Source organism: Coenobita brevimanus, chromosome 57 (genome assembly GCF_032717465.1).
Source record: "Coenobita brevimanus isolate Jiangsu-jjx chromosome 57, ASM3271746v2, whole genome shotgun sequence".
Lineage (NCBI taxonomy): Eukaryota > Metazoa > Arthropoda > Malacostraca > Decapoda > Coenobitidae > Coenobita > Coenobita brevimanus.
Window position 1 is genome coordinate 59,868,270 of NC_137010.1, and position 27,853 is coordinate 59,896,122.

The following is a 27,853-nucleotide window of genomic DNA, read 5'->3' on the forward strand; positions in this document are numbered from 1 at the left end:
TCCATCTCATCCTCGGCCTCCCCCTCCCTCTCCCCCCCTCCACCTCACTCACATACACTCTCTTCGTCAGTCTTTCACCCTCCATCCTCTCCACATGGCCAAACCACCTCAGTGTATTCCTCCTAATGCTTCCTATCACATCCACATCCACACCACAACACTCCTTTATATCCTCATATGTCCGCCTGTCTCTCCATGTGACTCCACAGGCTCCTCTTAAATAACTCATTTCCACTGCTCTCACTCTTGACTTGTGTCCTTCCAACAACATCCAAGCTTCACTTCCATACGTTAGAGTTGGTATCACAATACTGTCATGTAGTAACTTTTTCACTTCCATGCTCACTTCCCTGTTTCTTATCACTGCTCTCAAGGAACCAGCAACATGCCCCCCAGATAACAAAACTCCTCTACACACTTGACACTCTCCAGCAGGATCCAACCTTTCACGCATGACACTCTCTACATGCCCTCCCCGACTAACCGCACACACGAAAGTAGTGCTATCTCGCAGTTTGCCTCTAATACCACTACATTTCTTATGCACCCACTTATCACAAACACTGCACAAGATGGAGTTGCTTCCCACACCTTCGTGGCAAACCGCACTTTGCGATACTCCCTCTGCTCTGAAAGTACTGTCACCAGCCCTAGATACTGAGAAATTATAAAAGTGGTAACTGCCAATTTCCATATTACAGTAATCTCTATACTATCCGGACGCCTACTTTCCAGACACCCCATTTACCGGACATTGTGGGCCTGGACCTTAGGAACCCAAAAATGGCCAAAAAAGAAAAACATCCCTCCAAAATTCAATTTTTTCCCACCCATAATTTGAAATTGCCGTGCGGCGGAGAACAGCTGTTTACGCCATGGTCCCTTCACCCCTTCCTTTCCTCCCCCTTCCCCTCTCCCCTGTCAGGGTTGCCATTGGGTATTTTTCATTACCAAATGTGGACCAATTTGGTAATTAAAAATTCGTTTCGTAATGAATTAGAATAATGCATTACCAAACGGATTTTTCACATGTATGAGGATACACAGGATGGAGATGGTGGACTGTCTGCTGTCTCTGATTAATCTGCTAGCCTACATAGTGTGAAAATAATCAACATGCTGTTAATTACAAGGAGAGTGATTACATTTATTTCCACTTGTATATATAATTAGTGAAGAATAAATGCTAGCTTTACGAATTTGGTAATGAAAATTGAGGAGTTTGGTAAAGTGGCCATTGCAATCTGGCAACTCTGTTTCCCCGTCACCAACAGTTACTGCCTAACTTCGATCGCGAGTAGATGCTTATTGCAATGGAAGCCACAAGTGCCCGTTTTTTGTGAATAAACAGTGAATAAACTGCAATAACTCGCCACTAGACCACAAGGGAATTTACAGTGTTGTGCAGTGTTAAAAAATTAGAATTTAGAGTGCAAAGGATTAACTGTGGAGTGCAAACTGGCAGTTGAAACTGGCATGGTGCAATTAACAATGTGCAGTGTTAGACAATTATAACTCACAGTGCAAAGAATTACTGTAAGTGCAGCACAACACTGGATTACTGTATGGGCTTCAAAAGCATTTTCACCAATGCCAAAGCCTTAGAGAAGGTGGCCACAGACATGCTGTAAGTACCCTGGCTGAGGTATGGTCACTTTGAATTCCTCATTATTTGATTCCTTATCATTTATTTCATGTTTTATGTCCATTATTGGTGTGAATAGGGTCTTAAATAGGTTTAAATAGGTGCTATGTATGTCCAGTAGGGAGTTATTTAGGTGGCTTTCAAAGTTAGGCTGGGTTAGGGTCCTTAAGTACCGGTCCAGGAGCCAGGGGCCCACTTTCTGCACGGGACCATTTTCCGGACATGCCTTTGGCTCTATTACATCGGACAGTGGAGGGATTACCGTACAGTATCCAACTTGCAGTGTAGGGGTCTGAAACTAGGCTACCACGGTCCAGTACATTACAGGGTAGATGATTAGCCTGCTTCCCTTGGTGGCACCACATGAAGAAAAATCCTCTGGTCACCTCCTGGGGACTGAACCTACGGAAGGCTGTCACTACCTGGGTCATTCTAACCACCTGACCAATAGAGCACATTTAGGCAAATTATCAATACAAATCAATCCACCATTGTTAGAACTAACCTCTAAGAGTTGGTTGCTTATATCTATCTAATCCTAATACTACAAATACATCTACTACCACAACTGCTACTACTACTACTACAATGAGTACTGTACTAAAACCCTCTAATATCCAAACATCCCCACTAACCGGACATATTCGTCCCAGGATCCAATATTCCAAAAATGGTCCGGGGGAAAAAAAAAAAAAAAATCCCGCCCATAATTTGAACCTGGCAAGCGGGGCGCGGGACAGTTTTGTTGTGGTGCGTCAATCCTCCGACGTCCGCTAGAGCGCCCCTGCATCCTCCCCACTTTCCGCCTGTCTCTCATCGTAAGTGCACGCTCGTTGTCATGGCTGCCCACGTGCTCGCTTTTGTGGTGGTGCCTTACCTGCTGCAGGCACTCCTGCTGCTCTCGTGCCTCTCCTTCATGTATGTGATGATGGCCTCGCCGCCTGAGAAGAGGAGGAGAGTGGTCTTGACTCTGGAGAAGAAACGGGAGATATTGGAGAAAGTAGATGTGGGGTGGTCTTCTTCCTGTATCCTCCGCGAGTTTAACCTGGCCCGATCTACTTTGTTTGATATTAAGAGATCCTGAGACAAACTCATGCACTACACGGCTGACTTCTCGTCGAGAAGCAAACGCAACGTGGAGAGGAAGGTGATGTTTACTCCCAAGTTTGCTGAAGTCGACCACTCCATGTTGATTTGGTATTGACAGCAACGTGCTGCTGGTGTGATGGTATGTGGTACGAAGCTGAAGGCTGCTGCTGAGAAGTTTACCAGGTTTCATGACGCCCTAGACTTCAAGGCATCCGAGGGTTGGCTCTTTGCGTTCAAGTTACGGCATGGCCTTACCAACCGTAAAGCTCATGGCGAAGCTTTGGACACTAACGAGGATGGAGTTGACGAGTTTCGGCACAAGGTGAAGGGCTTGATCGACAGGCAGGGCCTCACTCTCGGTCAAGTCTACAATGCTGACGAAACTGGTTTTTTCTATCACTCTTTGCCAACGAACACTCTAGCCGAGGAGACGGAGAAGCGTGTACCTGGCCGCAAGCTCTCCAAGGAACGGATATCTGCTTTCTGTTGTGCCAATGCTAACAGCATGCACTGGCTTAAGCCCATTATTGTTGGCCGTGCAAAGCAACCTCGGTGTTTTTGTGGGGTGATGGATGTCCTTCCTGTCGTCTGGTACCATTCTTTGAAGGCATGGTTTACAGCCCAGATCTTCAAAGTCTGGTTCCACCGCCACTTCGTCAAGGAGGTCATACATTACCAGACGGAGACACTGGGAATCCCGCGCGACCAGGTAAAGGCCCTCCTTCTCCTCGACAATGCACCTGCCCACCCGTGCGACAAGGACTTGGTGGATGAGAATGGCCGGATTAGGTGCATGTTTCTGCCACCTAATATGACTGCTCTCATCCAACCAATGGACCATGGAGTAATCGTGGCAACAAAGAGGCTCTACCGACGGAAGTTCCTGGACGAGGTGATGGTTGTTCTCGAGGACAAGGACGAGCGCAGGGAGGGACGGGACACGTGAGGCCAGCAGACTTTGGAAAACCTTCGCCGCTACAACATCAAGTCTGCAATCTACAACTGGGCCAGTGCATGGAAGGAAGTCCCTGTCAAGACTCTAGAAAATGGTTGGTCTAGTCTGCTTCTCGGAACGGATGTGGAGTACAATTTCCTAGGTTTTGACGTGGATGACTTCCATGCACGTCTATGTACACATGGCGACAATGTTGATGTGGACGATGTGCGTGAGTGGTTGGATGACGACGAAGGCGATCCTGGGTATCAGACCTTGTCTGATATCGAGATCGCATCTTCAGTTGCAGGTGTCAGTACCCAGCCTGAAGATTCCGACAAGGACGGCGACGATGATGCAGACTCCTCTCAGCACGACAAAACTCCAGCCATCCCCAAGCTGAGCGCACTCTGGGAACACCTAGAGTTCGTTCTTGACTACCTGGAACACCCGGACTGCGACAGGGAGATGGGGCCCTTGGGACTTGTAGAGGAAGTGCGTGCTTTCAGGCAGCGCACCACCAATTGTCAGAATCGTCGGTCCTTGCGTCAATCAACGATTGACAGTTTTTTCAGGCCCGTGACCCCCGCTGTGGCCCAGCCCTGGCTCCACTCCGTTGCCTCCCCAAGACAGGCCCTCATGCTTCGAGCCACAGCCCAGCACATCAGCCACGGTGGAGTCACCGCTTGACGTGAGTTTGCGTCTATCTTCAGAGTCATCTGCAGTGGGTGCGCCATCACCAAGACCCAGAGATGCACCCCTAGGTCACCTTCCAGTGATACTCTCGGACTCTGACAGTGAACAGATGCCAAGAACTTCTCCACTAGACCACACGGGAATTTACAGTGTTGTGCAGTGAAAAAAAAACAGTGTGTTGTGTTAAGGATTTACAGTTGTGAGTGAAAAGACAATTTTTGAACTAAATTTAACGTAAATAGGCTTGTGTGTTTTTGCTTTGGAAAATGGTTAGAAGAGTGGAAAAAGTTAAAGTGCAGAGTGCAACACTCAGTAAGTTACAATGGAGCATAAGTTAGACAAGAGTGCGCACTGTGAAGAGAACGGACTTCTGAGTGCGAATGACTAAGTTCAGTGCAAGACTTCATGAACAGTGTACTGCAAGTGCTTCAGGAAATCCTTCTTACTGTCAGAGTCCGAGAGGGGGCGGTTATTCATCGAGATGGCCATGGACTTGCTGTAAGTAGGCAGAATGTTTCATACCGTACTTTACTGTATTTTCCATACTATACTTACCTCAAACACCTCATTTCACTCTTTTATGTCCCTTATTGGTGTGAATAGTTAGTGTCTTAGGTGCTGTGCATGTGCAGTACGAAGGTGTTTTTCTGAGTTAGGCTAGGTTAGGGTCCATAATTACCAGTCCAGGAGTCAGGGACTTGCAAGTACCCAGAATGTTGAATATTGTATGAACCTACCTCAAAAACCTGATTTTATGCTTCTTTTGCATTTATTTCAGTCTTTTATGTGCCTTATTGGTGTGATTTGGGTCTTAAATAGGTGCAATGCATGTCCAGAGGGAGCTGTATAGATGTTTCTCTGAGTTAGGGTCCATAAGTACAAGTCCATAAGCTGGGGCCCAATATCCGGACAGGACCACTATCCGGACCTGCCCATGGCTCTATTACGTCGGATATTGGAGGGATTACTTACCATTACTACTATTACTATGAGTACTACTACTGCTACTGCTACTACTACTATTACTACTACTACTAATACCATTACTACTACCACTACTTACTACTACTACCAGTGCTACTACTGGTACAGTGGCCTCGCATCTAACACGAGTTTCTCTAGTACTAATCACTTTTAGTACCACACATATATCCAGTAAAAAAAATTAATTTGGTATGGAAAACTTGCACTGGTATGGTTTGCTTCCACAAATGTACATCCATCCATCCATCCATCATCCAACCCTATGCTGCCACATGAGAAGCATAGGAGCCCAGGGCTAGGCAGTTGGTCCTGACATTTAAGATGAGTGACCAACCTCACTCATCCCTGAGTGGCATTACGTGAGCAATAAACCCCAACCACCCCTTGGATATAAACCTTCACTGGCTCAATCCGATTGGAGCACAATAATTACCCACTCAACCACAAGGTGCCAAAATTTGGTTACATGGTTACCACCCAGCATAGTAAATAGTTTCCTGGTGTACAGGAAACCATTTGGATTGTCACTCAGTGTAGAGTCACCCATTGGAAGAAGAAAGAGGAAAGAATGAAGGAATGAAAAACAGAAGAGGGAGTGTAAAGTCACCCATAGGCAGAAGGATGAGGAAAGAATGAAGGAAAGAAAGATAGAAGATGGAAGGAAAGAAGGATGTACAAAATATCTTATTTGGGAGGGGGGGAGGGGGATGAGGAGATCCATTATTTTGGGAAGTTGAGGTGCCACAGCCAATAAGAACATGCACTGGCTGGGAGAGGTGATGTCACCGAGTGTCAGTCTCCTTGTGCTCGTCGGTGTGCTATGCAGTACCAATGTTTTGTTGTTGTTGTTTTGTTCCACCTGCACTTACTGATCATCCCAAAAATCAATTTTGTGTGCCAGCCTACTACTGTTTACAACATTCTAGGTATTCTTATAACTTAAATTACAATCTTGATGGTTTAAATAATCTTCCCCATGAAGTGTATTATTTGTCCATTAGGGACTTAATCCAGTACAGCAGTGTCATCTGATCTAATTACTGTCATGGACGCCAGGCAACTGCACTACTACAGTATTACTACTACTGCTACTACCACTACTACTACTACTACTACTATTACTACTACTTTACCCACCTCTAGTATTGGCTTGCAGCAGTAGATTAACTTTATCTAACTCATCCTTCAGATCCTTCACCAGGTTTGTGGACTGCAGCAAAGCCTCAGCATTCTCCTCATCAGCCTTGGCCTTGGCTCGCTCCAGCGCCCCGTATTGTTGGCTGGCCTCATTCAGCAATTTGCGTAATTCCTCAACAGCTCGTTCTAGCTCTGCTGCACGCTCCTTCTCATTTTCAGTTGATCCTAAATTTGTATACAGTACATACAGTAATACCTGGCATAATATACTTTCACTTAAAACATTTTTCATGATAAATCTGTTAATATTAAAATATTCTTCATATAGCATACCACTGCTTACCATTAAGTGGTCAAGATGTGCAGTGAAGGGTCAGGGTTTAGACAAGTCACACAAGCATTTACCTCAATACGGTATATGACTGATCTCTTCTATCTGCTTATAGCTTTTAATATCTATCCACACACCAATCACATCACATACATCTCTTTCCCTACATGACTTGGATATCATTCCTAGCATTTTGAATAGGAACAACAAAATTATGATGCTTGTGGAGAGTGACTACACTATAGCCTCCTCTTTACAAGAAGAATGATAAAAATATTAAGACAGTAATATTTTTATCATTCTTCAAGACAGCTCCTGACGTGTGCCCCTCCATCATAGAACTGGGCAATTACATCTAAGTATGTCTCACAAGATCGCATGCCCTCTACAGATTCTGGGCTATCATCCCTGCTAGAGTGTTGGTCATACATCTGAGATGTGTACTGTACTACAAAAAATGACATTCTCAAATGTGCTTTTTGTGCTGGAGCCCATAAATCTAAAGACTGTAGTAATGAATAGTCTCCTAAACGCAGAAGCTGCTCTTTCATAAGGCACAGAGAAGCTGATTTCAATTCTCAGTTGGCTGCTCTTTTGCAACTAGTAGAGAGTGTCCAGTTATGATTTCCGATAGGAACTGATTAATGTAATACACCAACTTTCCCCATTTAAAAAACTAATGATACTCCCTTGAATCTTTTAAGAACTGGTCTTCTAAACATTCTTTTCATCCATAATGACTTTATCAACAAAACTTTAAATCAACACCGGTCTGACATTCTGTGTTTGACTGAAACCTGTCTGTACAAATCCAGTATTAATATTGTTTGCAAAGCTTTGCTTAAAACATATTCCAAAATACATATTCCCAGGCCAGTTGCCGACTAACCCAGTGGAGGTGTAGCACTCATCTATTCTGTGGCATTTGTTATGTAGTACAAGTAATTATCAAATGAAAAAATCCATATACTGACTGTATGATTAATTTATACTCTGTTAATATGGCAACAGTTGTTGTAGTATGTATTCAGTGTATTGTTTTGTATACATGGGCCCTGAAGGACTGTTGCTGTTTAGATTCATACCCCCTGGAGAGAAGCAGAGAAGTTAAAAAATCAACACAGACCTAGCAGCTGTGCTTCACTCTCCTCAAATGATTTAGTCCTATGGACTGAAGATAGCACGGAACTTTGGCGATGAGGATGGAATACCCCTGTACAAGAGGGCCTACAGGATTGCCAGAAATTAATAAAAGCTGTGCCTGGCTTCAAGTTGTGACACTGCTAACAAAACATGGCTGGTAAGGGCTTGCTTGGTCACAATGATGCTTTCGATCCTCCCACTGAGGATTTCACTAGCTACCACCAAAGCCTTCAGCAATACTTCTGTGCTAATGATATTGGTACTTACCTACTGGACCTGAGGAGGCTACAGCTGAGGCTGCTAATAAGAGAAAAGTTGCTGTTCTGATAACTGTCCTGGGTAAAAGTACATACAAATTATTGTAAGATTTATGCAGTCCCAACTTACCCAAGGAATAGGTTTTTAATGAGCTCATTCAGTTACTAACAAACCACTACAAGCCCAAAAGACTTCACATAGCAGAAACTTTTAAATTCCATAGATACACCCAGAAGGCCAATGAGTCAATTGCAGATTACAGTGCTAGGCTGAGACATATGGCTGCCAGATGTGATTTTGGCCAGTTCATTCCAAGAGCATTGAGAGACCAGTTTGTAAGGGGGATACACAATGCTGAGACCCAGAAGAAACTTATTACAGCCAAAAGAACTTTTGAAATATGCTTGCAGATAGTTCAGACTATGAGGTTGCTGGTATGGACACACAACAATTTCGGAAGCACAGCGCTCCTGTACATCAAATCCAACAGTTTCAGGATCGAGATGCTTCTCCTCATGCAGCAACCACTGGGGAGGACTTCCCGGTACATGAAGTTCATTACTCAAGAAGGTCACGAAAGCCTGCACAAAACACAATAATCATGGACCAACAGCATGACTGGTCCACTGCCAGAGAAGGGAATTCATCAAGTCAGGTGTCTTCTACATACAAGTGCTTTCTTGTGGAAAATCAGGAAATTTGAGAGGACAGCGCAGGTTCTGTGACTATGTGTGTAACAAGTGCAACACCAAGGGACATATCGCAGCTGCATGTAGCCGGAAGAATATACACAGTGTAAGCGTTGATGACAAAGAACAAGAGATAGTATTTCTTAAACAGCCAATACAGTACATACTGTAAATTCTGTACACACTGGTCATACCTCAGATGATCTCATTAATGCTTCTTTGAAACTTCAAAACAATGATGTTACTATGCAGTTAGATACAAGTACTGTAGTGCCATTTCTACTGCCCCTAAGAGTTTGTATGAGAAATGTTTTTCTAGTTTACCCCATCAAGTGTATGTTTCCTCACATATACCGGTGAAAGTCTCAACCACTGGGTGAAGTGCAAGTGGAAGTTGATTATAAAGTGAAGCAGTTCAAACTTCCACTTGTAATTAGCCCTACAGGTACTTGTGCTTTATTGGGAAGAAGCTGGTTATGTAAACTGGTACCAGACTGGAAAGATCTGTTTGTGAACCGTCTACAAACTTCTAAGAATGTTTCAGACCTTCCCACTATTCTGGAAAAGTACAGTGAACTGTTTAACCCCCAAATGCCGGGCTATTTTTTACGCGTCATCACCTCACTATGGGCAATTTTCCAAAATAGCTGAAAATTGCTTGTTTTCAAACCTCAATATCTCGGAAACTATAGCTCTTAGAGGAAACTCTCCCACTGGTGAATGAAAGTATCCCTGGGTCTGTACATCATTGAGTTGATGAGCAATGACATGAGGAGGAGAACCAATTTTTGCCACAAGAGCATGATGTGTTCGTGTATCTGGCCACGGCGCCAACTATGGCTTTGCTCTCAACATGATAACTTCTCCACTACTGGATAAACTGGACACTGTTGCATCCAAGGCATGCCTTATGGCACTATCACTGAGCCCTTTGCTAGAATCCTTGAAAAGAGGCTTGGCAAGGGTGGATGATGTAACTGACTACAGGTGGCATGGACGGAAACAGACAAATAGGAACCTGAAGACATTGTTGAACACCTGGCAAAAACACGGGACAGACTGACTCACCTGTGTATTATGGAGGGACTGCCTCCCTACCCTTTGGTGGCGAGAAGAAATGGCGGTAGGTTCAAATGATGGCGGGAAAAAATTGCATGTATAGACGTCACCCAGCAGCCCCATAGCAGCCAGATTGTGATATGTATAGACGTTACCCGGACGGTGGGGGTTCAAGATGAGTTAGGATGTTATAAAGGTTCAGGTGTTCTGCTCAGTGTATCAGGAAACTCAAAATTTCACAAAGCTAAGCCTGTTCTCTATGCTTTTCATTCCAAGGTGCAGAATGAGTTACTGAAATTGGTGTGTGATGGGGTAAATGAAAGGGTTTCATGTGCACCATTCAGTGCTGCCCTCATTGTGTCTGCAAACAAAAAGGATTCAGATAAGTATGTGGTGATTTCAGTGTAACCTACAACAAATGTGCAAATGTACTAAAACACACTATTACAAAGACTGAAGACTTATATTCAGCATTAAGTTCTGTATTCAGCATGCTGGACATGTCACAAGCATACCATCAGATTCCCATTGCAGCCAAGTCTCATAAAAACATAATTATCAATACACACATTGTACTTTCTGTGTTCAAGAAACCATATATTGGCATTCATTCTCACCCTGCTATATTTTAGAAAATAATGGATTCCATGCTTGTTGACATTCCAAAGGTTATATGTTACCCAGATGATATCCTCATTGCAGGAAAGGACAAGAAGGATCACCTGAATAGTCTGTGCAAAGTTCTAAAACACCTGCAAGAGTCTGGTTTCAGGTTAAATATGAAGAAATGCAAATTTGAGCAAAGTTCTGTCACATACCTTGGTCACAGGATAGATGCTGAGAGGCTTCACCCCACAGAGGATAAACTCCTGAAATGCCTCCATTCCCCAAAGATATGACAGCTTTAACCCTTCCGTGGCCGAAGGCCCGTTATTTTCCACACATACCAGGCCGACACCTGGGCCATTTTTTGAAGTTTCAAAATTTTTTTTTTTTTTTTTGCCATATTGAAGAGAAAGTGCAAATGCACCTAACAGTGCAAATCCCAGCTTCCTAGATGCATTTTATTGCTTGCAATGGAGCGCGGAAGTTGCAGAAATATCGCCATCCTATATCCACCACCCAGGGGACTGCCGCAATGCAACTGGGCAGGTGTTGTTTTTTTTTTACCCCCCAAAACAATACAAATGGTGCTGAAATGTTGTGCATATATATGATGATATTGAATGATTTCAGTACATAATCTGTTAGAAATGGTTGGAAAAAAAATTTTTATGAATACTTTTTCACCTTTTTGATTTACATTATGTTTATGGTAGTTTCGAGTTATTTTTTTTCGTTATCGTTGTGCCCATGCTTGGAAAAGGGAGCAAAAGAGTTGAATTTTCGGTCCTAAATGAGAAAACTGCACGTCCTCCAAGGTTAGACTCTGCCACAGGAGAATAAAGTGGAGGGTCAGATCCGATTAGCAATGTGGAGGTTGAGTCGCAACTTCAAGCTCCCACACCACGAACATGGCTAAAAATAGAATTGTAATGCAGTTTCAGAAGACTAATCATTACGAATACAGATACAAAGCAGAAATAAATAAGATTACAGACGGGAAAACTCATTTTTTCCGTATTAACATGTTCATCTTTATCATTTTAGGTGTATCTTTATCATTTTACCTTGTTATTTTTGCAATATATATTGCTGTCTCGTAAACAGGGTGGTTGTATGTGTTTTGCAAGGGAGGAAAAAGATTGTATTTTCTGTCTGGGTCGAGATGATGGGTGTGTAACTATGTGTTTTTAGGCATGGCCACGAGCGAAAAAATCGTACATCCACTCGTCATGACAGCAGGTGGTGAACTGACAGATGATATGTGAGAGGGTGAAGCCAAGGTCAGTCTCATGTCCCAGATTTTCGTTCACTTCCCAAATGTTTTCACAGTTTTCTACAACTTACACTGCATCAAATGATCCAAACCATTACAACAAACCTGAGCATATACTGTACTGTACATAAAGATACCAAGACAAAAATGTGTTTTTCACTTATCATGTCTTTTTTGTATGTGCCTGTATTACTACATAATCATAAGCAGGTGGTTGTGTGTGTTTTGCAAGAGAGGACAAAGATGATATGTTCTGCCTGGGTCGAGATAATGGGTGTAGTTGTGCTTGTTTAGGCATGGCTAGGAGCGAAAAAATCGAAAATCCACTCATCACAGCAGCAGGCTTTGAACTGCTTGATGAGGTGTATGGGAGTGTAGTGTAGGTCAGTGTGAAGACGTTCAGAACATTCAATCACTTCCCAAAAATTTTTGCAGCTTTTTATAGGCCGCGCTCAAAAGACGCCTGCGGCCGCTGATCGGCTAAACGTCATTCAACGCCGGCGGCCACGGAGGGGTTAAAATCCTTCCTAGGCTTGATAATATTCTGTTCCAGATTCTTTAGAAATCATTCCACCATACTTGCTCCTCTAAACAGAATGCTAAAGAAGGGTGTTCCTTGGTCTTAGACCAAGGTAGAGGATGAAGCTTTTTCAATGGCAAAAGTGTTACTGTTACAGTCAGACACTCTGGTGCACTATGATGACTCTTTGCCACTGTTCCTTTAATGTGATGCTTCTTCCTATGGGATTTGTGCTATATAGTCCCATGTAACAGATGGATGTTATTGGCCAGCTGCTTTCACTTCATGTACAGCTCCGGACAGATGAAACGGCTACACCCCATCCACCAGCGACTTGGTTTGGGTCTCAGTGGTTCTGGTAACAGTTGCAGGTGGAGGGAGGGGGGGATGTGGGAGGGTGAGGAGGGGAGAAATGTGGGCGGAGTTATATAGGGGGTAGTGTGGGAGGGTGAAGAAGCAGCACAGTCTGGTTGGTGGGAGGGGGAGACGAATGGTTGGGTAGCGGAGACGAGAGTCTGCTGGAGGGTAAGACAGGTGAGTGTGATTAGATGAAAAGAAATGACAAAAAATGAATTATTATAATCTGCTGCATATACAGTATTGCATTTTATCGACTAAATAAAAACACTGTCTATTATTCACCACCGTATTTGGGTATCCTACTCATTATTATTATCCTTTGGATATTAGGCAATAAATAAAGATATTCGACGGTCTTTCGGACCCGAACCAATTTTTTCATAACTTTTTTCTTCAGCTATTTCCGTAATCCTATTATCCCTCGTGCTTGAAGTCCCCCTTTTTATCACTTTCTCCTACGCCCTACATTTTTTTTAGGCATAAGGCAGTTAAACTTTCTCTTTAAATAACCATATTTGTCAACAAATATTCCTTTCATTAATCTATTTAATTACTTGTTTTCTTTCAATATGCATTTGTCTAATAATGGGTGTTACACCTTAATTGGCGCCGCTATTTGACGTTTTGAATAAATTTGGTCTAAATTTACGCATATATTGCAGTCTCTCTCAAGTAGGCTGGCAACCTCACACATCCTCCCCCCTGCTTTCTCCTTCTCTCGCTACCCGTTCCCTCCTTTCCTTTTGTAGTACTGTTTATCTATTCTTTCTCATATTTTTTACCTCATTCCTTCTTACAAACTTTTAGTGCCATAGGAATTTCTCCCTTATCACCTACAGTCCTACTACATGAAAGTGGAAAAAACTGCCATCGGGAAAAGAATAACTAGAAATTTATGGCGAAGGTTACAATATTAGTTATTTAGAATGAAAGTGTTGACAGATACGCATTCTTGACGTGATTATCACAGCCACAGCATTTCGCCTTCATAAAACAGAAGGACTATAGGTTTCATGCATTACCTCCTTATGTCCAGCATTACTGTGCAGAACGCCATGTATAACACATTAAGGACCACAAGGACAGTACTGGTAGTCATCGTGATTCTCATGAATCTCTCCATAGGCTATTGAAAACAGTGCTTTATGCTCAACTTCAGAATTATGTTCTCATCATGGCAATGATAGGCAAAGATAATAAAAACAATATATACAACCAAATTATCATTTATTATAAAACAAAGCTCAAACTGCCTCCGTGCTGCAGTCTCAAGGGTGTAACCAGCTCACACAATCACATGTAACCTGAAGAAATTAAATACATGATCATATATATATATTAATAACTGTGAACAACACTGTTTGATCTAAAATTTATTGTGGTGGGTAAAGCAGAGGACACTAACTAGCATGGCAACCTACCACACGGAAACCACCATGTTGCACTACATGCCACAGAAACCGTTGCACAGACCATGATATCAGCGAAAAGACTATGAGAAGAGTATTGCACGAAGCAGGGTTGCATCACAGGACCCTAGCAAACGTTATGTTGACAAGCCAGAGGATTTTTGGAAGTGTGTCACTGAAGGCGCAACTGCTGGAGAAGGAATAATACTCGGTGAGTAGCAACGTTGGGTCTGGTTAGTACTTGGATGGGTGACCGCCTGGGAACACCAGATGCTGTTGGCATCCCTACGTCAAGTGGGGTTGGTGGAGGATTAGTGCCCCTCCCTGTAAAACAATTAACTCTAAGCCCTTGGCCACCCTATTTGGGATACATGGCGTCTGGCAATGGATGGATGGATGGAGTATTATTTATGAGGTTTTCGCTTGTATAAACTAAACTATTCAGTCATACATGACCATAAAAATATATTAATAATTACTGCAGGGGGACAACCAGTTTCGTTACAACGTCAGTCCATGCAGAGGAAATTACTTTGGGCATATAGGGTTACTCGATGTTAGATTTCATAAGTGTAGAGCCTGTATGATTATATATATATATATATATATATATATATATATATATATATATCAGGTATTTAATTTTTTTCAGGTAGCACGGAGGCAGTTTGAGCTTTGTTGTATAATAAATGATAATTTGGTTGTATATATTGTTTTTATTATCTTTGCCTATCATTGCCATGATGAGAACATAATTCTGAAGTTGAGCATAAAGCACTGTTTTCAATAGCCTATGGAGAGATTCATGAGACTCACGATGACTACCAGTACTGTCCTTGTGGTCCTTAATGTGTTATACATGGCGTTCTGCACAGTAATGCTGGACATAAGGAGGTAATGCATGAAACCTATAGTCCTTCTGTTTTATGAAGGCGAAATGCTGTGGCTGTGATAATCACGTCAAGAATGCGTATCTGTCAACACTTTCATTCTAAATAACTAATATTGTAACCTTCGCCATAAATTTCTAGTTATTCTTTTCCCGATGGCAGTTTTTTCCACTTTCATGTAGTAGGACTGTAGGTGATAAGGGAGAAATTCCTATGGCACTAAAAGTTTGTAAGAAGGAATGAGGTAAAAAATATGAGAAAGAATAGATAAACAGTACTACAAAAGGAAAGGAGGGAACGGGTAGCGAGAGAAGGAGAAAGCAGGGGGGAGGATGTGTGAGGTTGCCAGCCTACTTGAGAGAGACTGCAATATATGCGTAAATTTAGACCAAATTTATTCAAAACGTCAAATAGCGGCGCCAATTAAGGTGTAACACCCATTATTAGACAAATGCATATTGAAAGAAAACAAGTAATTAAATAGATTAATGAAAGGAATATTTGTTGACAAATATGGTTATTTAAAGAGAAAGTTTAACTGCCTTATGCCTAAAAAAAATGTAGGGCGTAGGAGAAAGTGATAAAAAGGGGGACTTCAAGCACGAGGGATAATAGGATTACGGAAATAGCTGAAGAAAAAAGTTATGAAAAAATTGGTTCGGGTCCGAAAGACCGTCGAATATCTTTATTTATTGCCTAATATCCAAAGGATAATAATAATGAGTAGGATACCCAAATACGGTGGTGAATAATAGACAGTGTTTTTATTTAGTCGATAAAATGCAATATATGCAGCAGATATTATAATAATTCATTTTTTGTCATTTCTTTTCATCTAATCACACTCACCTGTCTTACCCTCCAGCAGACTCTCGTCTCCGCTACCCAACCATTCGTCTCTCCCTCCCACCAGCCAGACTGTGCTGCTTCTTCACCCTCCCACACTACCCCCTATATAACTCCGCCCACATTTCTCCCCTCCTCACGCTCCCACATCCCCCCTCCCTCCACCTGCAACTGTTACCAGAACCACTGAGACCCAAACCAAGTCGCTGGTGGATGGGGTGTAGCCGTTTCATCTGTCCGGAGCTGTACACTAAATGATGTCCCCCAGAATTATTCTCTGTTAGAGAAAGAAGCCTTGAATATTGTATATTGTATTCAATATTCAGACAGTTCCTCTATGGCCACCAGTTCACCCTGATCACAGATCACTGTCCCTTGGTTTCTTTGCTCAGTTCTGAAGAACCAGTTCCACCCCATGCATCTGCTTGACTGCAAAGATGAGCCCTGAAACTAGCTTCTTACAACTACAAAATTGAATACAGGAACACTTCGGCTCACGATGCAGATGGCATGTCAAAAGTTCCCTTATCTACAAAGGTGGACTGTGACAGTGAGGCTGTTAATTGCTACTTCTTTGAAACAGATGTACTTAGAACAGTCACACACCAGATGATCCAGAGGAAAACTGCAGTAGATCCAATGTTGCTCAAGGTTCTGAAATATGCTCAGTGTGGGTGGCACAGTTTGGATGAGTGTGATTCCAGGTTATAGCCCTTCCTACAACAGCGGGATGAAATTAGCATCAAACAAGGTTGTGTTTTGTGGGGACCTAGTGTCATAGTTCCCTCTGCATTGCAAGGCGACATCCTTCGAGAACTACATGAAACACACCAAGGCATGACAATGCCAAGATCCTCTGTATGGTGACCAAATATGGATAAACAAATTAAAGGTGTTGTTTTTCCTTGTCAAGTATGTCAATCTAGAAAGGCTGAGCCACCTACTGCCGCAGTTCATCCATGGACTTTTCCTTCCAAACCCTGGTCCAGACTTCATGCTGACTTTGCTGGTCCAGTCTTGGGAAAGATTTACTTTATGCTTGTGGATGCCTATAACAAGTAACCTGAAGTGGTTCACAAGAAGAGTACAATGAGAATGCTACTGCAAAGTTTTTTCATGAAATTTTTAGTAGACATGACTTACCAGAAATTCTAGTTTCAGATATCGACCCACACTTCACGTCAAGGGAGTTTGCTGATTTCTGCTCAACCAATGGGGTCTTGAACCGTATACCATCAGTGTATAAGCCTTAGTGGTAGGTGGTGGTGACCATCATCCACTCACTTGATGTAGTGCTGCCTACTTCTTCCTTAGCCTTTAATTCTTTTTCTGTGCCAGCCCTCCTTTCTTCCTATTTCTCCCATCTTTCCTGTCACTTCTTACTGCTTTTCTTTCCTTTACAGGTGGCTTCATATTGAGTGACAAGCCAAATGGTTTCCTGTAAGCCATGAAACCATTTACAATGTTGGGTGGTAACCATAAAACCAAACCATATGTGCTCCCCATGTGTCAAGAAGTGGGTTGGTGGAAGGTTAGTGCCCCTCCCCGAAAACACATAGCTCAAAGTCAAATGACCACCCCTTACGGGATTATGGCGTCTGGCAATAGATAGACAGATAGACAGTATAAGCCTTCTACAAACAGTCAGGCAGAATGGATGGTTAAGGCCCTGAAGCTAGCATTGCATCAAGCAGAAGCACAAGGACAATATCAAGTGATTACCCTACAGAGGTACGGTACCTGCTTTCATATTGCATCACCCCACATGCTACCAACTGACTCCTCATCCGAGCTGCTAATGGGAAGAAAACTGCACAGTCAATTGGATTTACTATTTCCCTCAGTTACAAAGAAAGCAGAAGCAGAACAAGAACCCAAGGTAAAAACAGCTGTTTTGCATGGCCGTTGAGTGTTCAAAGTGGGTGATAATGTGCTAGTCAGAAATTATAGGGGGTGCCAAATGGTTACAAGGACAGGTGTAAAAGGTGCTTGGAGAAAGGCTTATTTGGTTAAAGTTCAAGATGGCTATGTATGGAAAAGACATAGATTCAAGTTGCTGAAATGTCCTGAAAAAGTGCCTGATGAAAATGTCCCTGATGACACTGTAGCAGAGACTGAATCTACTGATTCACATTCCAGCAACATACTGCATGTGCCACCAGAGGTGTCTACAGTTGAGAGTGATGCATCTGTATATCCGCAGGTTGGTGTGAAGAAACAAGCAAGTCGTGTAGTATCTGAGGTTTTGGAAGAGCCTCCTAGTTCCCCATTTAAGGCTAAACTTACCCTGATGAACAGCCAGTTGAGCTCACGAGATATCCACAAATGCAAACAAAACCCGCTAAATATTTGGATGACTACACTTTCTGAATACTGTGTTCTGTTTCCATCTCATTGAATAATGTTAAAGAATACTGTAGCGTAATTTATTCAACTTTTTCATACACGGGAGCCTTATTTGTTTGAACAGTTTTTCTTTATTCAAAATTTGCCTGTAATGAACTGTCAGGAGAACCAGTACTGGACTGTTCTTTAACCACTCTATTATTTGTGCATTCATGCTATTGTTTATAGGCCTATTACACTGATGCTTTGATTCGTGTATACAGCAAAAAGTATGTATATACAGCTACCGCAAATTGACTTAGGACCTCCCCCCACAAGGTATTAAAAAATACAGAAATCATAGTATATCACAATGTTTCTTCATGAAATGCCATCAAGAATATGAAATCATGTTTCCCTAGTTTTCATGACCAGTTGGATGAGTTTTGGCATGGAATCACTTAGTAATTTAAAGACATTTCGTTGGAGAGATGGTATGGGGTACAAGGGCTTAAGGGTAAATGCAGATAAAACAAAAGTGATGATATCTAGGGTTAGTGGTGATACTGTCAAAGACGAGGGAGAGTGGCCATGTTTAGGGGTGTGGTGTGTCAGGGAGAGCAGGTGGAGATTGTCAGGTGTGAAAGGATTGAACTTGCTGGTGAGTCTCTTGAGTGTGTGGAGGAGTTTTGTTATTTGGGAGACATGTGTGCTGGAGGTGGGGCTGGAGCTAGCTCTGTGGCTACAGTGAGAAGTGGTTGGAAGAAGTTCAGGGAGCTGTTGCCTCTCCTGACATTGAGAGGACTCTCTCTACATGCTAAGGGGTCTTTGTATGCAGCATGTGTTAAGAGTGTAATGCTATATGGTAGTGAGACCTGGGCAGTAAAGGAGGAGGCTATTCACAGGCTCAGACGTACAGAAATGACAATGATTAGGTGGATGTGCAGTGTGTCCCTGCGTCCAAGGTCTGGGGGGGCTGGGTTTACAATGGAAGAGCTGAGAGGTAGGATGGGACTGGAGTGTATTGGTGTTGCGATAAGGTGAGGTAGATTGAGGTGGTTTGGGCATGTGGAGAGGATGGGGGATGATAATTGGGTGCAGAAGGTGAGAAGAGTTAATATTGGGGGTGGGATTGTGTGGGGTAGACCAAGAAAGACATGGGACGAGGTCATTAAGTGTGACCTCAGGCATGTTGGAGCCTTCAAAGACGAAATTTGTCAGTTCAGTCTTGAGGTTGCCCAGATCTGGTGTCTTCGTCTCTGCCATGATTTTCTTCATCTTTGCCCACCAGTCTTCTATCGCATTTAGATCTGGACTGTTGCCAGGCCAGTCGAGGACCTCAATCCCATTATCCTGGTCATTTTGTCACCTTTCATGACTTGTGACGTGGAAATGAATCATGTATGAAAAAGTTGCAGCCATGAATAGCAAAAAAGTTTCACAAATAATCTTTCAGAACTTGAATGTACGAGCCACCATTCATCATCAAGTTCTTAGGAAGAAAGTACAGTACTGTAGAGGCCTCCCCTTCCCAATTCACCTGAGAAACACCCCCATACCATTACTGATTGTGGGTGCTTAACAGTCGGCACCGTGTAAGCAGGGTCATATCGACTATGGGAGGCAGGGCAACGAACCTTGGCAGAATGCACCTGGAACACTTGAAATAAGCTTTCATCGGAAAACGTAACCTTTCTCCACTCATCTGATGTCCAGTGTGCATACCTCTTGGCAAACTGAATGTGCTGCTTCTTCATGCAGTCAGTGAGAAGCGGTCTTGGCTGCGGTGCGGCTTGGCAAACCCAGCTCCTTCTGCAAGCAGTGTTGGATAGTTCAAATTCAGACGTCTTGTAACAGCTGGGGATGCGTTCTCTTCAATTCTGCTGCTGCCAGACGAGGATTCTTGATTACTTCCCTCCTCAGAAGCGTATCTGTTCTTCTGGAAATTGTCCTCTTCTTTCCACCACCATGCTTGTGCTCTGGTACGACATCAGGTAGCAGGCCGCACGCTGCAGCAAGAATCTTCATGACAGTCCACTTTGCGCGTCCAGTACATTCACAGATCATGTTGACAGAGACATTATCCTGCCTCCATGCAATGATACAGACCCTCTCATCCCTTGAGCAGTGCTTTCCAGGCATGACAACTTGACTCTAAGAAAATAACATGGCAAACAGTAATGCATATGAAAAAAGAAGGAGGTGCAAGCTCGGAGCGACGGGAACATAACTCTCATTCTAGCTACTTGGCAAGCACTGACGTGCTGAGTGTTTCACCATTTCCCGCAAACACCAGAGGAGCTGCCAGTTACTTCTTGCCCAAAATATTCACTTGGTGGAGGTGGAAACACAAAGCAATGACAGACAACTCTCCCATAGTAATTCTGTGTGTAGGTCCTAAGTCAATTTGCGGTGGGTGTAATTTGTCATTCTGGTCCAAGATTACTGAGAGGGCTACACCTGTACTTTATAAACTTCCACCTCCACTCGAATGAAACAGAGTTCTTCAGACTGTTCAGCTGGCATTCTGAAAATACCACTCAACTAAAACTGCATTAACAAGATTCGTAATGGCCTGGTGGCAAACATCTGTAGTGGGATGTCCTCTCCCCTGGTTCTGTTAGATCTATCTGCAGCCTTTGACACAGTACATCGTGAAATACTGCTGGATGATCTGCATTTTTATGGCATCAGTGACGATGCTCTTTTACTCCTTAAGTCACAACTGTCTGTTACATCTCAGAGTGTGGTACTGTAGTTAACCATGCTTGCTCATACTCAGTTCCTCTATATTTGCGGTTCTCCAAGGACCAATTTTGGTCCAATTCTATTTACAGTTTATACAAGTAGTTTATCATCTCAATGCATACGGTATGATGTGTCCTATAATTTTTTTATGCCGATGACTCACAGTTTTATGCTAAGATGACTGATATTAATAACACTAAGAACAAACTACAATCCATACTGTCTGATATTAATATCTGGATGGCAAAGAGGAGACTTAAACTGAATGATGGTAAAACAGAAATCATTATTATTTTGGGAAAATCAAAAGAGAAGGTGATGCTGATAATACCCTGACTGTCTGAAGATTGGTGAGTCACAACTTCATCCAGTTTGTTGTGCTCAAATTATATAGAACATATTAATCAGGTTGTCTGATGTAACCTGCACACCAAACTCCTCTATTCTATAAAACAGTTTCTAAACAGATGATACCTCCTATCACTGTCCATACAAAGGTTTAGTCTCATGCTGGTTATTACACCTTGTAATGGTCTTCCATCAATCTACTAAAGAAGGTTCAGAATGTGTTGAATAAGGCAGCAAGGCTTATCTCTGACTTTTTCCCAAGAACCCCAACTAGCTACTTTATCTCAGAGTTATACTGGTTGCCTGTAAAGGATGGAATTGCAATTAAAGTGTCTCATTGCTTTCAAGGTTCATCAGTTCAGTGAACTAAAGTACTGTATCTTGCTGAACTGTTGAAACTTTTGTCAGTGTGCCCAAGCGTGACAATACAAAGATGATCCCTTGCACCTTGAGGCCAAGAGCTGTTCACCAGTCATCTTTCTATGATCAATCTTTTTCCTATACTGCTGCTAGGTTATACAATAAACTGCCATTACCCATGAGACAAATGACCTATGCTGAATCTTTTAAAGGACAGCTCAATGTCTTCCTCTTTTCATGGGGCTATAATCTGGGGAGAAAAATTGTAATGGACAAGTAAAGGGACTAAATTAATGCCACTTCTGCTGACTGAACTCATACATGAATGATATAGTTTTTTCTTTTCTTTTCTTCTTTATGCAAAAGTGTTGAAAGTGTGTGTGTAGCACTAGTGAATTCATCAGAAGAACTGGCATTTATGAGAGCCAAAGACCAGTTTAATATTATTATTATTATTATTATTATCAGTGCTGGCCAGGTGCGCAAAACTTGCGCAAAGCGCAACTGCGCACCGCACGAGACCATGCGCAATATTGCACTTTTGCACATGAAAAGGCAGGTGCGCAAGCACAAATTTTGTTGCGTATTTCACTTGTGCACCTGCCCTTTGCACCTGTCCTGTGGATTGCGCACTGTGCAGTCCAAGGGACACGTAGTCTTGGGAGCTTCCCGTATGTCTGGACAAGGGATGGGGGAGGCTCGGGCGGGTCACGAGGACTCTGGCAGGATGGATGGAGGGTAGTAGCATTTCTTAAAATGCTTCAACAGAGATAATGTATTTTAATATTTTTTAAATTATTATTATTAGTAAATAATAATAAATTAAAAATACATCACTTCCCCTCTCTGACTTTCTCATGGCTGACATTAAAATTTCTTCAGTTGATGTATTTTCTGCCATCATTGGCCTCAGTACTAACAAGGCATATGGGCCTGATGGGGTCCCTCCTGTTGTTCTCAAGAACTGTGCTTCTGTGCTTACACCCTGCCTAGGCAAACTCTTTCACCTTTGTCTGTCAACTTGTACCTTTCCTTCTTGCTGGAAGTTTGCTCTCATTCAGCCAGCCCCAAAGAAGGGTGACCACTCCCAACCCTCCAACTATCGTCCAATTTCTTTAACGTCCTGTATTTCAAAAGTTTTCGAGTCAATTCTCAATAGAAAAATTTTTAGGCATCTTTCCTATCACAACCTTCTTTCCGATTGTCAGTATGGGTTCCGTCAGGGACGCTCCACTGGCGATCTTCTCACCTGCCTTTCAGACTCCTGGTCATCCTCCTTTCAGGACTTTGGCGAAAGCTTTGCCATTGCACTTGACATCTCAAAGGCTTTCGATCGAGTCTGGCATAAATCTTTAATTTCCAAACTGCCCTCCTACGGTTTCTATCCTTCTATCTGTGCCTTCATCACTAACTTCCTTTCTGGTCGTTCTATAGCCGCTGTTGTAGACGGCCATCGTTCTTCTCCTAGATCTATTAACAGTGGTGTTCCTCAGGGCTCTGTCCTATCACCAACTCTCTTCCTTTTATTCATCAATGATCTTCTAAGCTGTACATTTAACCCTATCCACTCATACACTGATGACTCCACCCTTCACCTTTCCATTCGGTTCCCGCAACGCCCATCTCAACGGTTGTTTCAACAAACAAAGGATGAGGCTATGGCACACCTAATGTCTGACTTGGCTCGTATCTCTGACTGGGGTAAAAATAATATGGTTGTTTTTAATGCATCTAAGACTCAGTTCTTACACCTATCAACCCGACAAAATCTTCCACAGGTATACCCATTAATGTTTAATAATATTCAGCTTAATCCTGCATCATCCTTGAACATGCTTGGGGTTTCATTTACTCGGGACTTATCTTGGAAAGATCATATTACATCTCTTGTAAAATCTGCTTCCAAGAGATTGGGTGTGCTAAGCCGACTCCGCTCTTTCTTTACCCCTGCACAATTGTTGACTCTATACAGGGGTTTTATCCGCCCCTGTGTGGAGTACAACTCTCATGTGTGGGGAGGCTCCCCACATACAGCCCTTCTCAATAGGGTGGAGTCAAAGGCTTTTCGTCTCATTAACTCTCCTCCTCTTACTGACTCCCTTCAACCTCTGTCTCTTCACCGCGCTGTTGCATCTTTATCTCTTTTCTATCGCTACTTTAATGGTCACTGCTCCTCTGAACTGTCTGCTTGCATTCCTCCACCTCTACGACGGGCGCGTAGCACCCGTCTGCAAGCAAACTCTCATCCCTTTTCTGTCCAACTCTCTAATGCAAGAGTTAACCGTTACTCCCAGTCTTTCATTTATGCAACAGGTCAGCTCTGGAGCTGTCTCCCTCTGTCTGTATTTCCTGCTGCCTATGATCTCCAGTCTTTCAAACGCAGTGTGTCCAGGCATCTCAAAATGATCGGATCTTGAATTTGGCTCTCTATTGTATTTTGTTTTTCTCTTGGAGGGAACTGTTACTGCGGGCTCATGGCCTTTGGTTCCTTCTTCCTCGCATTAAAAAAAAAAAAAAAAAAAATGCAATTCCTTACAAAAATCATTAAAACATATTATTTAAATCAAATATCCACAGTCTAATAATTTATTAGTGGTAGGAGGTGGCGACCATCATCCACTCACTTGCTGTAGTGCTGCCTACTTCTTCCTTAGCCTTTATCATTCTTTTTCTGTGCCTGCCCTCCTCTCTTCCTATTTCTCCCATCCTTCCTGTCACGTCTTATTGCATTTCTTTCCTTTACTGGTGGCTTTACACTGAGTGACAAGCCAAATGGTTCCCTGTAAGCCAAGAAACCATTTACAATGCTGGGTGGTAACCATATAACTAAACCATACGTGCTCCCTACGTGTCAACGAGTGGGTTGGTGGAGGGTTAGTGCTCCTCCCCGTAAAACAAATAACTCAAAGTCAAATGGCCACCCCTTTTGGGATTATGGCATCTGGCAATAGATAGATAGATAGAATAGGTTGTGGATATCTGATTAAAAAAATAATGTTTTAATGATTTCTGTAAGGAATTACACATCCTATTGTATATCTGTATTGAATTATTAAATATAACGTCTTGTGAAAATGCAGATAAAAGTAAAACTGGCAACAGCACAGCCTTTGTTTCCCTGTCCCTCCGTTTCGCAGCCCGCTCACTCCTCTGTTTGAACTTCCATGAGTGAAAAAGTTACTACACGACAGTATTGTGATACCAACTCTAATGTATGGAAGTGAGGCTTTGACCTTGTTGGAGGTACAGAAGTCAAGAGTGAGAGCTGTGGAAATAAATGAGTTATATGAGAGAAGCATGTGGAGTTACATGGAGAGACAGACTGACAAATGAGGAAGTGAAGAAGCATTGTGGTGTGGATGTGGATGTAATAGGAAGCGTTAGGAGAAACACACTGAGGTGGTTTGGTCATATGGAGAGGATGGAGAGTGAGAGACTAACGAGGAGAGTGTACGTAAGTGAGGTGGAGAGGGGGAGAGGGAGGGGAAGGTCAAGGATGAGATGGAGGGATGGAGTGGAGAAGTACATGAGAGAGAGAGGGGAGTGAGCTGGGAGCAGGGCAGTGAAATGGCGGGCGACAGGGTGACATGGAGGTAATTTGTTGCTTGTTTGTGGCCAGTGGCCACCCATTACGTGAATTAGGCGTCTTGCAATAGATAGAATTTTTTTTTTTTCATTCATTCATTGCCAGACGCCATGTATCCCAAACAGGGTGGCCAAGGGCTTAGAGTTAATTGTTTTACAGGGAGGGGCACTAATCCTCCACCAACCCCACTTGACACGTAGGGAGAACGTTATGCCAACAGCATAAAGAATAATAATAAATAAAAGTATGCTAATATGTTTAAATATCTCAATATTTTACAGTAATTCCCACAAAAGTATGCAAATGGTTTGTGCTAGTGCATAGCGACATTGTGCAAGCTAAATATTAGACTGAGCACTTGTGCAAATTACAAATAAAAGAATCCATCCATCCATCAATCATCCAATCCTACGTTGCCCCATGAGAAGCATAGGATCCCAGGGATAGGCAAGTTGGTCCTGACATTTAAGATGAGAGTGACCAGTCACACTCATCCCTGAGTGGCATTACATGAGCAATAAACCACAAACACCTCTTGGATATAAACCTGCACCGGCTCAATCCGATTGGGGTGCTGTAATTACCCACTAGACCACCAGGCCCCAAAATTTGGTTATATGGTTACCACCCAGCATTGCAAATGTTTTCCTGGTGTACAGGAAACCATTTAGCTTGTCACTCAATATAGAGTCACCCACAGGCAGAAGGAAGAGGAAAGAATGAAGGAAAGAAAAGAAGATGAGGGAATGTAAAGTCACCCGTAGGTAGAAGGACGAGAAAAGAATGAAGGAAAGAAAGACAGAAGAGAATGGAAGGAAAGAAGGATGGAGGAGATGAAAGGGCAGACACCCGAGAGGAGCACTACATCGAGTGAGTGGATGGTGAGCGCCACCACCTACCACAACAAATAAGAGAAAATAATAATAAATAAAAGTAAGGTATAGTAATCCCTCCAATATCTGATGTAACAGAACCAAAGGCATATCCGGATAGTAGTCCTATACGGATAATGGGCCCCAGCCTCCTGGACTTGTACTTATGGACCCTAACTCAGAAACACACCTATACAACTCCCTCTGGACATGCACTGCACCTATATAAGATCCAAATCATACCAATAAGGGACATGAAAGACTGAAATAAAAGCAAAAGAACCATAAAATGAGGTTTTAGAGGTGAGTTTATACAATACAGTATTAAACATTCTGGGTACTTACAACAAGTCTCTGGCTCCTGGACTGGTAGTTATGGACCCAAACCTAGCCTAACTCAGAAAAACACCTCCCTACTGCACATGCATAGCACCTAAGTCACTATTCACACCGATAAGGGACATAAAAGAGTGAAATGAGGTGTTAGAGGTAAGTATGGAAAATAAAGTACAATATGATACATTCTGGGCACTTACAGCATGTCCCTGGCCATCTCGATGAATAACCCACCTCCTCTCAGACTCTGACAGTAAGAAGGAGTTCCTGAAGCACTTGCAGTACACTGTTCATGAAGTCTTGCACTGAACTTAGTCATTTGCACTCAGAATTCCATTCTCTTAACACTACGCACTCTTGTCTTACTTGCGCTCCATTGTACCTTAATGAAATAAGTGTTGCACTCTGCACTTAAAGTCTTTCCAATCATAAAACCATTTTCTAAACATAACACACTCTAGTTAATTTATGTTGCACTGAAAGTCAATTAAATCTTTGTCTTTTCACTCAGAACTCAAATTCTTTAACACTATGCACTGTTCTTTTTCACTGCACAACACTGTAAATTCCCATGTTGTTTAGTGGAGAAGTTCTAGGCGTCTAATCACTGTCAGAGTCTGACAGTAGCTCATGCAGGTGTCCTAGGGGTGCGTCGTTGGGTCGTGGTGATGGTGTACCCACTGCAGACGAATCTGAAGAGAGGCGCAAATTCACGTCGAGTCGTGACTCCACCGTGCCTGATGTGCTGGGCTGTGGCTCGGTGCATGAAAGCCTGTCTTGGGGAAGCAATGGAGTGGAGCCAGGGCTGGATACAGCATGGGTCACAGGCCTGAAAAAGCTGTCAATGGTTGATTGATGCAAGGAATGACGATTTTGACGAATAATGATGCGCTGCCTGAAAGCACGCACTTCCTCCACAAGTCCCAAGGGCCCCGTCTCCCTGTCGCAGTCCCGGTGCTCCAGGTAGTCCAGAACGAACTCTAGGTGTTCCCAGAGTGCACTCAGCTTGGGGATGGCTGGAGTAGTGTCACGCTCAGAGGAGTCCGCATCATCGTCGCCGTCCTCGTCGGATTCTTCAAATTGGGTACTGACACCCGCAACTGAAGATGCGATCTCGATATCAGATAATGTCTGATACCCAGGATCGCCCTCGTCGTCATCCAACCACTCATGCACTTCGTCCACATCAACATCGTCCCCATGCGCACGTAGACGTGCATGGAAGTCATCCACGTCAAAACCTAGGAAATCGTGCTCCACATCCGTTCCAAGAAGCAGACGAGACCAACCATTTTCTAGAGTCTTGACAGGGATTTCCTTCCATGCACTGGCCCAGTTGTAGATTGCAGACTTGATGTTGTAGCGGCGAAGGTTTTCCAAAGTCTCCTGGCCTTGCGTGTCCCGTCCCT

The 27,853-nt window shown here is 43.0% G+C and overlaps 1 protein-coding gene across 1 annotated transcript in view; it reads right to left on the bottom strand.

Annotated features, from left to right (window-relative positions):
- The window catches only part of LOC145402051 (nucleoprotein TPR-like), a gene marked incomplete at its 3' end in the record, with an annotated part of 419,889 nt that overhangs the window by 326,232 nt on the left and 65,804 nt on the right, over positions 1-27,853 (bottom strand). Inside the window, exons 7-8 of the mRNA XM_080274148.1 lie at positions 6,482-6,710; positions 5,293-5,302 (exon numbers count right to left, since the gene is read on the bottom strand). Coding sequence (XP_080130274.1) covers positions 5,293-5,302; positions 6,482-6,710 — 239 coding nt within the window. The remainder of the gene's footprint in view (positions 1-5,292; positions 5,303-6,481; positions 6,711-27,853) is intronic.